Genomic DNA, 13500 nt, shown 5'->3' with positions numbered 1-13500 from the left:
AAGCAATAACTGACAGAGGGTGGCCCTAGATGTACGCTACAAAATAAATTTATATTAAATCCATGCGTCTCCACACATTGTAAATTTGAATGAGGACTCTACAGTCACAAGATGGCCGCCACAGCTTGTGTGTCCACTCTAGAGATTTATAGTCCCACTGTCCTGTTTTACAGCGAGTTTCTCCATATACAAACCTCATTTTCATATCAGTCCAATGCAGTAGGGGTCAAGGGTCAGGGGTCAAGGCTGCATGACAAAAACATGTACAAATCTGTGTTTGATAAATCACCAACATTAAAGACATGTTACACAAGCGTGTGTCTGTTTTCATTTATTCTCTAACCAGGTGTGAAAGAAGCCTTTGTAGAAGTATAAATAAATATTTGAGTATTAAAGTGCAGGAACATGTTTAGTTTGAAGTTGTAGCCCTGCCCACTTAGTCCTTTCTGCGGCTGTGAAATTGCACCATGACAGAGAGTCAAGTGTCTGAGACAGTGTCGGGCAGTTGGTTAAACATGCCCTCCTGAATGAACAATAGAGCTTTGTATTAATCATTAACTGAGAAAATGCTAAGTAAAATGAATAAATTATGTTTTGCAATTTAGCAGTTTTAAAAGATGCAATACATGATGTACAGAGTGTTTATTTATTTAGCAGAATTAAAATCACATATGTGCAGGGCCTTCAAACCTAACTTTCAATTCAGCTTAAATCCTTTCGTGAATTCATCCTAATAGTGAGTACATTTACATCTGCACATAAACCAGCTAACAACTGTCCCCTATGTTTTTTGTCCACATGTTAAAATGCATCTAGAATTTTACACCTGCTCAAACCATTATTTAGATGTACCTGAAATACATGCTATTTGAGACATTATTACACATCAAATGATAAATGATATAATTATGACACTGTGGCTCTTGTAATTGAATTAATACAATTTTGAAATATTCCAGACAAAGCTGCAAAGTCGCCACGGAGAAAGGCAGTTGGCAAAACCTCAACCAGAAAGGTTACATACACTGTGAAAAATATATATATTATCAGCAAATACTAACACAAATGTATCAGTTTTTTCCTGAATAATTCTCAAGATGTATTCCATATTTTACAGGCAAATCAAAACTTAAAGTCCTCCTCGTACCACAGTCTGAGGTCAGTCTGACAAAAGGTCTCTTCACTTTCATTACAAATCCTTAAGCCAAATTTAATGAGGAATTTTAATTAAACTCAAATGAATGAATTCTTAATGAATTTTCAAAGATAGTGCCCTGAAGTGCAGAGATTTTAGATAAACAGTGACATTTAGTTTTTGTTTATTTCTGCATATATCAAATTATCATAAAATTAAAATCCACTCATGAGTCCAGATTGTCATTTAGCGATAAATCTGATCCCTAATGAGATTTTTGAAGTTTATTTTTCACTGTAAAAGCTTGGCATTTGAGATTTGAAGAATCTGACTTAAAGTTTAGAGAAATTTTAAACGTGACACAATTTTAAATGTGGAGTTGAAATTATGTTGATACATGCTGCCACCTAGTGCTCACATTCAACACTACTACTACTACTACTAGTAGTACTACTACTAATAGGGCAACTGCCACTACTACTGCTACTACTGCTACTACTATAACACTACCATCTACAACAACTCATCCTACTGTTGCTGCTACTACTGCTACTACTACAATGTCACCACCAACAACTACTATTGCTACTGCTACTACAATACCATTACTACTATTTGGCCTTCTGCTACTACTACAATATCACCACCAACAACTACTACTACTGTCAATGCTACAGTGTCACTACAAACTACTACTTCCACTGCTACTACTGTATCACCAACAAGCTACAACAATATAATCGGCAATAACTACTACTACTACTACTGCATCATTGGCAATAACTACTACTACTACTACATCATTGGCAATAACTACTACTACTACTACATCATCGGCAATAACTACTACTACTACTACTACTACTACTACTACATCATCGGCAATAACTACTACTACTACTACTACTACTACTACTACATCATTGGCAATAACTACTACTACTACATCATCGGCAATAACTACTACTACTACTATTACTATATCATCGGCAATAACTACTACTACTACTACATCATCGGCTACTACTACTACTACTACTAGGCCTACTGCAATATCGCCACTAGCAACTTCGACTAGCGTGAACAATACAGTACAATATCACCACCTCCAGTGACTACGACTAACAATGCTACAATATCACTCCCAACTACTACTTCCACTGCTACTACTCGTAAAACAACATCTACTGCCCTTAATACTACCACAACAGTACCACCAACAACCAAAATAGCTATTACTACTACAGATGTCTCTCTACTACTACTACTACTAGCTACTATTACTATTATGCTGATGCTTTTACTACAATAACAACACCAGCGGCTGCTACATATGTTACTATTACTACCAACAGGACTAGAATAGAACCAAACCAAGTCTACATCAGGGCTAAACTAGTTGAGATCCCAATGCCCTCCCATCCTGATATATCCCTGTGTGTCAGATGCCCTCCCATCGTCCTTTATCCCTGTGTGTGTCAGATGCCCTTCAATTCTACTGTACTCCTGTGTGTCATCCTCCTTTGTTTCTGTGAGTCAGATACCCTCCTGTACTCCCATATCGCTGTGTGTCAGACGTCCTCCCTGTATGTGCCAGATGCTCTCCCATCCTCCTATATCCCAGTGTGTCAGATGCTCTTCAGTTGTATGTCAGATGTCAGATTGTAAAATACTATACACTAAATACTATACTGGATGTAATAACCTGAACAACCACATGACGGCAGCAGTAGACTACAATAGATTACCAGAGAGATCAGGTAGGTTTATCACTTTTGCTAATTATTTCTGTTCATAGTCAGGCTCAAGTTCATACTGTTTTAGGGCTCTTGATTTGTCCTGGTTTAGTCCCTGTTTAGACCTTGTTTAGTCCCTGTTTAGTCCTGGTTTAGTTCTGGTAGAGTACTGGTTATCTCATTAACCTGAGTAGCACTGTCTTAAGTAATTTTGTATGGACTTGTTTATAAGAAGCCTATAGCCTGCTACACGCTCTCTGCAAATACTGAAATTTAGTAGAATTAATCTGTTTAATTCTTATAAAAAGGTAATTTAAGTCTAAGTATATAACTTTTTTGACAAAAGATAGACTAAAATAAAACATTTTTTAAAACACTTTGTCTTCTTGCCATAAGACATGTTTACTGTGAAGGGCCATGAATCTCCATAAACCTGACTCTCATTTGGTCATGATTGTGTTGATACATGCTGCCACCTACTGCTCACATCAAACATTGCTACTGCAACTACAACTACTACTACTACAATACCACCAACAACAACTACTTCCACTGCTACTACTCATACAACATCTACTGCCGATAATACTACTACAGCACCACCACCAACCAAAACTACTGTTACTACTACAGATGCCTCTCTAGTACAGCTACTACTATTACTTCTGATGCTACTACTACAATAACAACAGAGGTTACTACATACATTACTGTTACTACTACTTCTACTACTACTACTAACACCAGGACTAGAATAGAACCAATAGAATAGAATCAGGGCTAAACTAGTTGGGACCTAATACCCCCCTGGGCCTTGGAACAATGGATGGAAATTAGCCTTTGGCTCTAATCTGGAGTGTTGTGGAACAGCATGCTTCCTTATATCCCTGTGTGCCAGATACCCTCCCATCCTTCTATATTCCTGAGTGCCAGATGCCTTCCCATCGTCCCGTATCCCAGTGTGTCAAATGCCGTCCTATCCTTCTATATCCCTGTGTGTCAGATGCCCTCCCATTGCACCACATACATCACTTCAACCATCACAGACACCAATGAGCTGATATACACTTCAGCAGCAGTGATCCTAGAGATTCTTGGCTATAAGAGCAACCATGGGAGCCATGAGAAACAATACCCACCATGGAAAGGACAGTTACAGGCTAAAATGAAGGCAGCATGGAGAGAAGTGAGCCAACTGGCAGAGGCCCAGAAAGGTACAATGAAAAAACAAGTACCCACGAAGTACAGCCAGGTGCCCATACCTGGAACACTGGAAACTGCCAAACAAGGGCTCCAAGCCTTGGCCAGCCGCCTAAAGGTGAGACAATGAAGCCAGACAAATAAACCGTTGTGTTTACAGCACAACTGGTAAAGTGTATGCTCAATGGCAGAGTGATAGCACCACATCAGACCCACCAAGGCTGGAAAGTGAACAGTACCTGAAAGGCATATGGGAGAAGGAGGCATCACATAACAGCGATGCACAGTGACTGGTGGCTCTGAGAGAAGACCACAGCAACCACATCCAGGAAAGAGTCTCAGCTGTGAAAAACTGGACTACACCAGGCCCTTACATGATCCATGCCTACTGGCTAAAGAAACTCACTGTTCTCCAAGAGTGTCTGGCAGCACAAATGAACCAGCTGCAATGGAATGGGACTCACTCTGAATGACTGACTGAAGGGCACACGATTCTGATCCAGAAGGATCCCTCAAAGTGTCCAGTCCCATTCAACTATCTCCACAACATGGAAGCTCATGTCAAGCATCATCGTGGCTAAGATAAGTGGGCACATGGATCAATACATGAGCACATAAGCTATAGTGAAAACTAACAAACATTTCTCTCCAGGTGTGGAGCTCTTTTGGGGAGCTGCTGTCTTGCCTTGGTATATAAATCAAGTAAACAGTGCAACATTTTATTTTAAATGATTGGTATGGACTGAACAATAACTTTAACTGAGCTAAATTATTAACTGTGTCACAAACCAAGTGAAGTATGACATGAACTTAACTGAAGAAGTGAACGAAAAAGAGAATCACATCATTTAAAAGCACCTGTTAAGTGTATAAACAATAACTCATCTAAAACTGGAACTGCTTTTTCAATGAGCAGACCTGTGTGCCTTAATGTTTAATTTAGAATTTAGTTATTCCTTACAGTATCTATTTTCTGGGCTATGCCCAGTGGTCTTGTTGCTTTATTTTTTATTTATTTAATTTAGCATTTTATTTAGTGGGTTAGCCCCACTCATTATGTCACACTAGAATAAGAGTGTAATATGGTGCTAGAAAACTACAATTTTCTATTAAAAAAAGTTACTGATATAAATGTTACCACCATCACCTGACTATTTGGAAATTGCCTACATTACCTCTCTGCTATTGTTTGTAGTATAATTTAAACTTCATCACTTCAGAAACCACCAGCTGTAGTCCATGCACTATATGCTGACAAGTATTTATTTATTTTCTCTATGCTTTTATTTTCGGTGGGACTGGTTCATTCTGTGGTCTCATCGAGTTCAGGTTTTGTGGCTAATCTCCATCCCTGGACCATTTCTCTTGTTTATGTAGATGTGGAATTGTGACCCATGAAATGTGCTGACAATGTGTGGAAGTGTGTATAGTGTTCTCATGATTGTCTTTGGTCCATGACACCAGGTCACTCTGACATGGCCCAGGACAGGACTTCCTCACTCATGGTGCAGTAATGATGACGATAATGATGATGATGTTGAAAAGCGCATGTGGACTTTAAACTTGCTGTTTCACACATTTCACTCTGTGGGACATCAACAACCTCAGGACAACAAACTTAAAGGTGCATTATGTAACTTTATGGAGGTGCCTCGTCATCTGCATAATGCCATAGAAACAGAATTTCAAAACATCTTCGACGACAATGAGACTAGTGCAAAATAATTATATATTTTAGAAATAACAAATAATGTGAAAGGATTTTGGAAAATTGTAAATCAATTGGAAAATTGGAAAATTACAAACTGGTTTAATTCTTTCTTTATTAAAGGTCTTGTATTCCTCCTGTGAGCTGTAAACCTCCTGCTAATGCTGCTACCTCCTTAAAACACACGCTCATGAAACCAGAAGTTTACATATACTACATAAAAAGACACGCTTTTTTTCTCACTGTCTAACATGAAATTTGACCAAATATTTCCTATTTTAGGTGATTTAGGATTACCAAAATTATTTCTATTTACAGAGTACCAGGATAATGAGAGAAGGATTTTTAAGACTTTTGGTTAAGTCAGAAATTTACATACATTTCATTATTATTTGGTACCATTGCTTTTAAACTGTATGACTTCGGTCAAAGGTTTTCGATTTCCTTCCACAAGCTTCTCACAAAAGTTGGCAGGAATTTTGGCCCATTCCTCCTGATCTGGTGTAACTGAGCAAATTTTGTAGGCCACCCTGCTCGCACGTGTCCTTTCAGGTCTGCTCATACATCTTCAATAGGGTTGAAAAAACGTTGACTTTGTTATCCTTAAGCCACTTTGTAACCAGTTTAGCAGTATGCTTCGGGTCATTGTCTATTGGGAAGACCCATTTTTGTCTAAGCATGACTTCCTGGCTGATGTCTGACATGTTGCTTCAGTGTTTCCACATAATGCTCTTTTCTCATGATGCCATTTCTTTTGTAAAGTGTGAAGTTCGTCCTCCAGCAAATCAACCCCACAACATGATGCTGCCACCCCAATATTTCACAGTTGGTCTCAGGCTTGCAAGCTGCTCTTTCCTCCAAATGTAACAATGCTTATTATGGCCAAACTGTTCAATTTTGTCAGACCACAGGATATGTTTTCAGACATTAGGTTCTCTGAATGCATTTGCAAACTGTAACCTGACTTTTTCATGTTTCTTTTGGAGTACTGGCTTCTTCCTGCAGAGTGTCCTTTCATTCCATGTCAGCACTGTATTCATTTTGGATACTGCGGATAATGACGCACTTTTTACAGCTTCAGCCAGCACATCTTTATAAGGTCTTTTGCTTTTGTTCTCGTGTTGATATGTACATTTATCATCTCCCATGTCTTCCTGAGCGTTATGACAGCTGGACATTCTCATGGTGTTTATACTTGCATACAATTGTTTGAACAGAGAACAACCTTCTCTCATTATTCTGGCATTTAGCAAATAGAAATAATTTTGTTAATCCTAAAACAAGAAAAGTTTAGTCTGATTTCATGTCACACAGTGAGACGTGTCTTTTTATACAGTGTATGTAAACGTCTGGTTTCAGTTGTACCTGGAGTTGTGCTTTTCGTTTTGTTCACGTTTGTGTAATCTGGGATTATTAGTCTGCATCTCCAAAGGTCACACTGCTCGCTTCCACCTTGTGATGTCATTTAGTGGTAGTTTTAACAGCTATTTTTATCCTCAATTGAGCTGCTTTACTTTTTAATACTCAAGAATAACCTTATGTTGTTGCTTTTATTTAAGATAAAATATTTTAGTTTTAGCTTTTGTACAGCTTTTTGTTGACATTGTCAATAGATTGTCTTGAATATCTGCTGGTGCAACGGGGAGTGAAGTAGTTAAACAATAGCTGTAACTTTAAAATTCCCGGGCTGAAATTATTCTTTTTTTTTCTCTTTTTGTAGATTGTACATCTATTGTTACTATTTGTTCATGTAAAAAAAAAAAAAAAACTTTTTACAGTGTATTGCTGTCAAAATGGTGATATAAAAGGAACATTATGTAAGATTTTGATTTAAAATTCCATAGACTTGACCCATCTGTGTCCCCAGATATGAGGTAAACATGTTCAAATCAAATATAGCTTTTACTGATAACAACTGTAATGCTGATTTATTCTTAATTACAAAAACCTTGGACATGTATTCATGTTATAATTTGGTGTCTGGTTCAAGATGATTATCTTGAACCAGACACTAGCATAATGAGTCTCCTGTGAGAAACTGGGTTGCTAGTTTCAATGCTGAAATCCAATTGGTTTAAACAGAAAAGGACTCTCTCTAATCTGAATGTTACCTGCAGTCAAACATTAATCAGTGCTAGTGCAGCCTCTGCAGCTCAGTGAGTGAATACTGGAGGTCCTCATTTCTTACATGAGACATGGCCTGTCCATATACTGAGAATGAGAAAAACTTGTATTTGTCTCTATCTGCAGGTTAAGGCACTGGCAACCCAGGTTTAGATGTGATTAAACTCTAAGAGTGCAGGCTACATACATTAACTAAATACTTTTTTCTCATGTTTTGCTAACCTACATGTGTCCCTTGTTGTTATGGCTGTGATTGTAGTGGACACAAACATAAGTTTACTGACACAGCACTTGGACATGACATGCCTCAGTTAAAATTCAACCTTGCATATTTATTACATGGCTGTACATTAAACCACAGTTAGTGCTAGCATTAACTTGACTGGAGACAGGAGATACATTTGTAGTTAGTGCATGGACAAGAGAGTTTAGGTTCATTTGCAACTGGTATAGGACTGGGTAATTTGCTAGAGACTTGTGTGCACAGTCCTATTGTATATTTGCTGCAAATAGACAAATTAAACTTAAATGCATATGCCAGGTCAAGTTTTTTAACTATGACTTGGTTTGGTGGCATAGTACTTATGGTGAATACTTATAATTTTACATCACTTAAATGGCAGTTTTTGAAAAAAAAAATGTTGAAAAGAGAAGTAGGCCTACAAAAATACAGAAAGTAGTGCAAAGTTTCTAAACAGATTCCATCTACCTATGTCATGAACACCAAAAATCCCATCCAAAATTCAGGGACAATGTGTTTACATTAGGGTTTCTGGGTAAAGGTTATGGAATTACCTCTATGTATGTCTCATGATCAGGTCCAACCAGGAAGTAAAATGATTAACTTTTACCAAAAGTTTAAACCAAAATTTAAAAACTAGATAGAACTAGGCAAGATTTTAGTCACATCTTAAATATAATTATGTTAACTATATTTTCATGTAATTTTTATTTTAATAATTCATAATAATTAATTTGTATTTTATTGTTTTGTATCAACCACACAAGATGTATTTCTTATAAACATATTTTATTATTGAAACAAGTGTAGAAAAACACAAAAATATTAAATACCTTATCTATACAAAATAGATCAATACAAGAATAGAACTATAATATAGTCCCAGAATTAAATATTATGCATGATCCTCCCTCACAGAGGAAATACAAGGTTCATCTGCCAATGTGACAATATATGCCAGTCCTCAGAGTGCATAAGAGGTCCTAAGAGGTCATAGTGGGCCAGTGTTTGGTTTGGGTCAGTGTTTGGAGGAGACTGGAGCGATCTTCATCACAGTGGACCGCAGAGCTGACACTGCTCCTGATGTGGTCCAGAACATGCTCCGGGAAGAGCCGAGGCTGCTGGGAAATTCTCCATTTAGGTTAGAGTCTCCACAGCTGCTGAACCACCAACCTCCTGCAACAAGAGAAGAGACAAAACCATTTAATATTATGACTTCAGTTATCATCAACATAGATTACATTCACACTTGCACATTCACTTAATTAAAATTGTGACTAACCTGGGACTAAACTAGGACTAAACTGGTGCTAATCTAAAGCAGAGTTCCATATTTGGAAATCTGAGAGCGCAAGCAAAGAGCCAATCAGGAGTGAGGGTGTTGAAGGTACCACTTGTTTGGCAGAAGCAGGCTGCTTAGCAACAAGGCTCGATAGCTGTCAATCAAACCTCTTTCTAACACTAGTATGCATTTAATCAGTCTGTTACTAATGCTCATATCTTGTTTTATGGGCAAAATAGTGAAATAAAAACACCAGGATCATGTAGAGCGGGTCAACAATTGAACGTACCTGAGTGTTTCTGAGCACAGTTGTCCTCTGCGCTGAGGTCATTGTCCCGGTCAGGTGTGGAGAAAGGCAACCCGGAGGAACCAGGGGCACTGAAGAGTCCTCCCAGAGAGGCATCCGAATCTGGACCAAGGTGGAGCGAGAACTGCCCCTCCTCTCCCTCCAGCTGGAACTCCGAGCTTATCACGTGACTCTGCCTGGACGAATCGGAGAGCTCCACCTGTAGCATGTAGCGCCCCTGTCTGGCCAGTGTGTGGATGTGCGCCAAACCGAGCCAGAACTCACCTAAAAGAATCACATTTTTATTAGTTACTATGGATGTACTTCAAATTCTAACATAAGAATTAGGCAAATTCTATCTATGGGTCCAGAATGATGAAAAATTTGAATCGTTGATATAGCGATTAACAATTTAAAACAAAATATTATATCTTATGAATGCAGAAAAATAACAGGAAGATTAATGATTTACAACATGTACGTTTTTGTTTTACATTGTTGTTACCATATTTTGATTGTAAAAATGGACTGGCACTATAAAACTTTAAATTAATTTCATTCTTTTAGCATTTTAAATGTGTAAATAGTATAGTCTCCAAAGTATAAAACAAGTACTGATGCTTACCAGTGAGGCTTCCAAATCCTCTCCTGTAGTCGTTCCAGGCCAGGTCAAAACTTTGGGAGCCATCAAAGCGTTTCTGGATAACTGTCCAACCACCAGCTGCAGGCAAACATCCAAAAGTCTTATTAGTATCATATTTTTTGAGAGATTTTAATTTTAAATTCCATAAACCTGACCTAACTGTGTCCCCAGATATGTTCAAACCAAACATAGCTTTAAGTGGTAACAATTGTAATGCTGATTTATTCATAAGCTACACTATTACTCTCTTGAGGTAGCATGCCACCTGCATGATTCCATGGAAACAGAAAGGTAAAACCATACTTTGGAACATTCTGCATGGAAATAAATACATTTTAAGCTATATTGTGGAAGATTAAAGCCAAAGGAACAACATTTCCATGGAAACAAGCAGGATGAGGACCTCCTCCAGGCCAAATAAGAGTCAGGTTTGTGGAGCATGCTCACTGAAAGACGCAAGTTCTTTAGTGCAATAAAAATATCAAAATGAAAAAAAAAACTACCTGTATTTATTTTTATTTTGCATCTTATTTTATGCAATGTTATTTCAGCTTCATAAAAATGCAATAAAACATTTTAAACTACAAAACCATAATAATTGGTCTTACCTTGGGTCATCTCACAGAGCACACTGAAGGGTTTGGAGTTGCCCGGTTGGATCGTGTAAACACCGGTCTTCCTCTGACCTTGTACGAACAATTCATGGCAGTCTTTGGCAAAACCTGCAACACAAACAAAACTATTAGTCAAACTGCCAGATTGATCACATTGTTTTGGTTTCACGGGTTGTTTTTTAACTGCACTCCCCTCCCTCTCAGTAATCTTTGGACAGCACTCTGACAACAGGTCGGAAAACATAATGCTGAGTGCAAAGGTGAAGCTATTGTTGCGTAAAACTTAACCCCCACGCGGAGGATAGTGTAAAAGTTGTTTTGTACAAGTATTGGCCTCTCGACTGGGCGCGACCACTTTATGTCAACAAACTCACAAAGGTTGGTTTAGAGATGATTGATTGACCTCAGCTGTTTTCAAATCATTCGACATGTACAGTCCCGTTATTAGACTTGAGAACTTGACAATGGAAATGAAGAGTATGCTGAATTTCAAATAAGTAGTTACATTTAGGTACTGTTAAGATGCTGTAAAAATGCAGAAGTCAAAATTTACATGATTTACAGTAAAATATTGGTGTGCTCAGGTTATACATATATTTTTTTTTCTATTTTTTCATGTCTATTAGTTTCTATCTTAGGTAATAAAAAATAACATTAAATGAAGACTTTTTTTTTTTTTTTTTACTATAAAGTTTTTGGTAAATTTTTTCCAGTGCTTTTATTTATTTATTATTTTTATGTATGTCTATAAGTTTCAGTCTCATATAATAATAAAAAAACACACTTTTTTGTTGTTGTTTTTTGTTTAGTTTTTTTTTTCATGTTTATATATTTTATTTTTTTTTTTTTTTTATTTATTTATTTTTTTGGAAGCAAGATTCAATATTTTGTGCACATTCATAACAGTGCTTGTATATGAGGTACTGAAAAGAACTATGCATAAAATAAAACCATACAAAATGAAACCCGCCTCACCTTTTTTCTGTTTCTCCTCGTTCTGCATCATCATGTCATGTCTGCGCCTGAAAGACTTCATCCTCTTTTGTCCAACCTGGATACAATTAAGCAAAAGACATTCAACTTAAGAATCCCAGCTGGGTAAATCTTTCAGAATGTATGTTTATGCCAGGGCTGACCTTGCTCTGGAGCGCCTGAAGATGCACACTCTGCTTCTCCAGTTTGTCCTGCTGCTGCTTGATCTTCTCCATCAGTTGATCGATGCGCCGGTTCTGTGCTGCCATCATCCTCTGCACAACAACGCAACACATTTTTAGACCATTTATACTTCGTAATGTATCATACCACAAACACAGAAAATACTACTTCCATTACTACTGCTTCTACTGGTCTTGGGTTTCATGGGTTACTACCACAGTGGTTAAGTGGCTAGCAGTATTGCACCCCAACGAGAAGGTTCTGGGTCTGACCCCACCAATGTGTGGAGTTTGTATGTTCTCCCTGTGTCTGGGTGGGCCAAACTCTCCAGCTACGGTAGTACTGACCAAGACTAGCTCAAGATCTGGAGATGGGTCCCAGCAGTGGGGCAAATGTTGAGGATGAATTTCCATACCTTAAAACCTTTTCATAATTTGACCAGTTGACAAAGCAAAATTATTGGTAGTAGTAGTAGTAGTAGTAGCTCTAACAGCAGTATTTGTAGTAAAAGCAGTAACAGCAACACTAGCAGTGAAACCAGCTGTAGAAGTAACAGTAACGATGTAGTTGTTAATACTGTAGTAATAGTAGTTGTAGTAGTAACAGTTTTAGTAGAAGCAGTAGTAGTAGTAGTAGTAGTAGTATTTGTAGTAGTAACAGTATTACATCCTTACCTGTACAAGCGGCACCTTTGTATCATCACTGGAGTTACTGTCCGGCATTGGTTTTCCAAGCACCTCCTCCACCCTCTGCTCCAGCCTCTCCACCCTGTCGCTCAGCTCCTTGCCCTTAGCTCCGCTCGCCTCGCTCAGCCTAGTCCCCCTCTCCATCTCCAGGTTCCTCAGGGTCTCGTTCATGCTCCTCAACCCCGCGTTCAGCTCCCTCATCTGGACTTTACTCTTATCGACGTGCTCCTTCAGCGCCTGCCCCAGCTGCAGCAGTCCATGGGCCACCACATTCATCTCGTCCCAGGAGGCGTGCTGCTTGTCCCGGCCGCCTGTGGGGTACCCGGTTGCGGTGAGGGCAGTCAGGAGCACCGCCATGGTCAAGTGGGTAGTGGTCATCGTAGCGTTTTTGGTCGTTTTAGGATATATTTAGGTTTCTAGAGTGGTTTGGAGAGCAGAGTGCGATGGGAGTGTGTATATATCCACTGAGGAGCCCATGGGAGGGGCTTTGGAGATGAGGGGCGGGGAGAGGGGGTGAGGGGAGGGCAGGGGTTGGTTGTGAGGAAGGGACAGTAGGGGGGCCCATGATGCAAGAGAAGCAATGTATTACGAAGAAAGAAAATATCCCAGGGGAGTGAAGTCAGTATTTAAACAGGATTTTGTAAAAGTACATATGAGTGTGTAATCATTGCTTACCAAGTTTAACCATGC

At 38.6% G+C, this 13500-nt stretch overlaps 1 protein-coding gene across 1 annotated transcript; it reads right to left on the bottom strand.

Moving 5' to 3' along the window:
* Positions 1-9012: 9012 nt before the first annotated feature.
* LOC117369711 (angiopoietin-related protein 4-like) lies at positions 9013-13235 on the bottom strand. Its single transcript, XM_055221252.1, has 7 exons — positions 12799-13235; positions 12106-12216; positions 11945-12020; positions 10964-11077; positions 10338-10433; positions 9716-9997; positions 9013-9320 (listed from the first exon to the last, which is right to left on the bottom strand). The coding sequence occupies exons 1-7, from the start codon at positions 13186-13188 to the stop codon at positions 9163-9165; spliced, it is 1227 nt and encodes a 408-aa protein (XP_055077227.1). The 5' UTR covers positions 13189-13235; the 3' UTR covers positions 9013-9162.
* Positions 13236-13500: the final 265 nt, after the last annotated feature.

Source organism: Periophthalmus magnuspinnatus, chromosome 4 (genome assembly GCF_009829125.3).
Source record: "Periophthalmus magnuspinnatus isolate fPerMag1 chromosome 4, fPerMag1.2.pri, whole genome shotgun sequence".
NCBI classification, from domain to species: domain Eukaryota; kingdom Metazoa; phylum Chordata; class Actinopteri; order Gobiiformes; family Gobiidae; genus Periophthalmus; species Periophthalmus magnuspinnatus.
The sequence above is the reverse complement of the archived record's forward strand: the minus strand, read 5'-3'. Positions and strand labels throughout refer to the sequence as shown.

Coding starts and splice junctions, on each gene's coding strand:
- LOC117369711 (XM_055221252.1), bottom strand. CDS start 13,188: ATGACCACTACCCACTTGACCATGGCGGTGCTCCTGACTGCCCTCACC. Junction 12,021..12,105: donor TTCAGGCGCTCCAGAGCAAG/GTCAGCCCTGGC, acceptor AATTGTATCCAG/GTTGGACAAAAGAGGATGAA. Junction 9,998..10,337: donor AGGATTTGGAAGCCTCACTG/GTAAGCATCAGT, acceptor TGATTCTTTTAG/GTGAGTTCTGGCTCGGTTTG.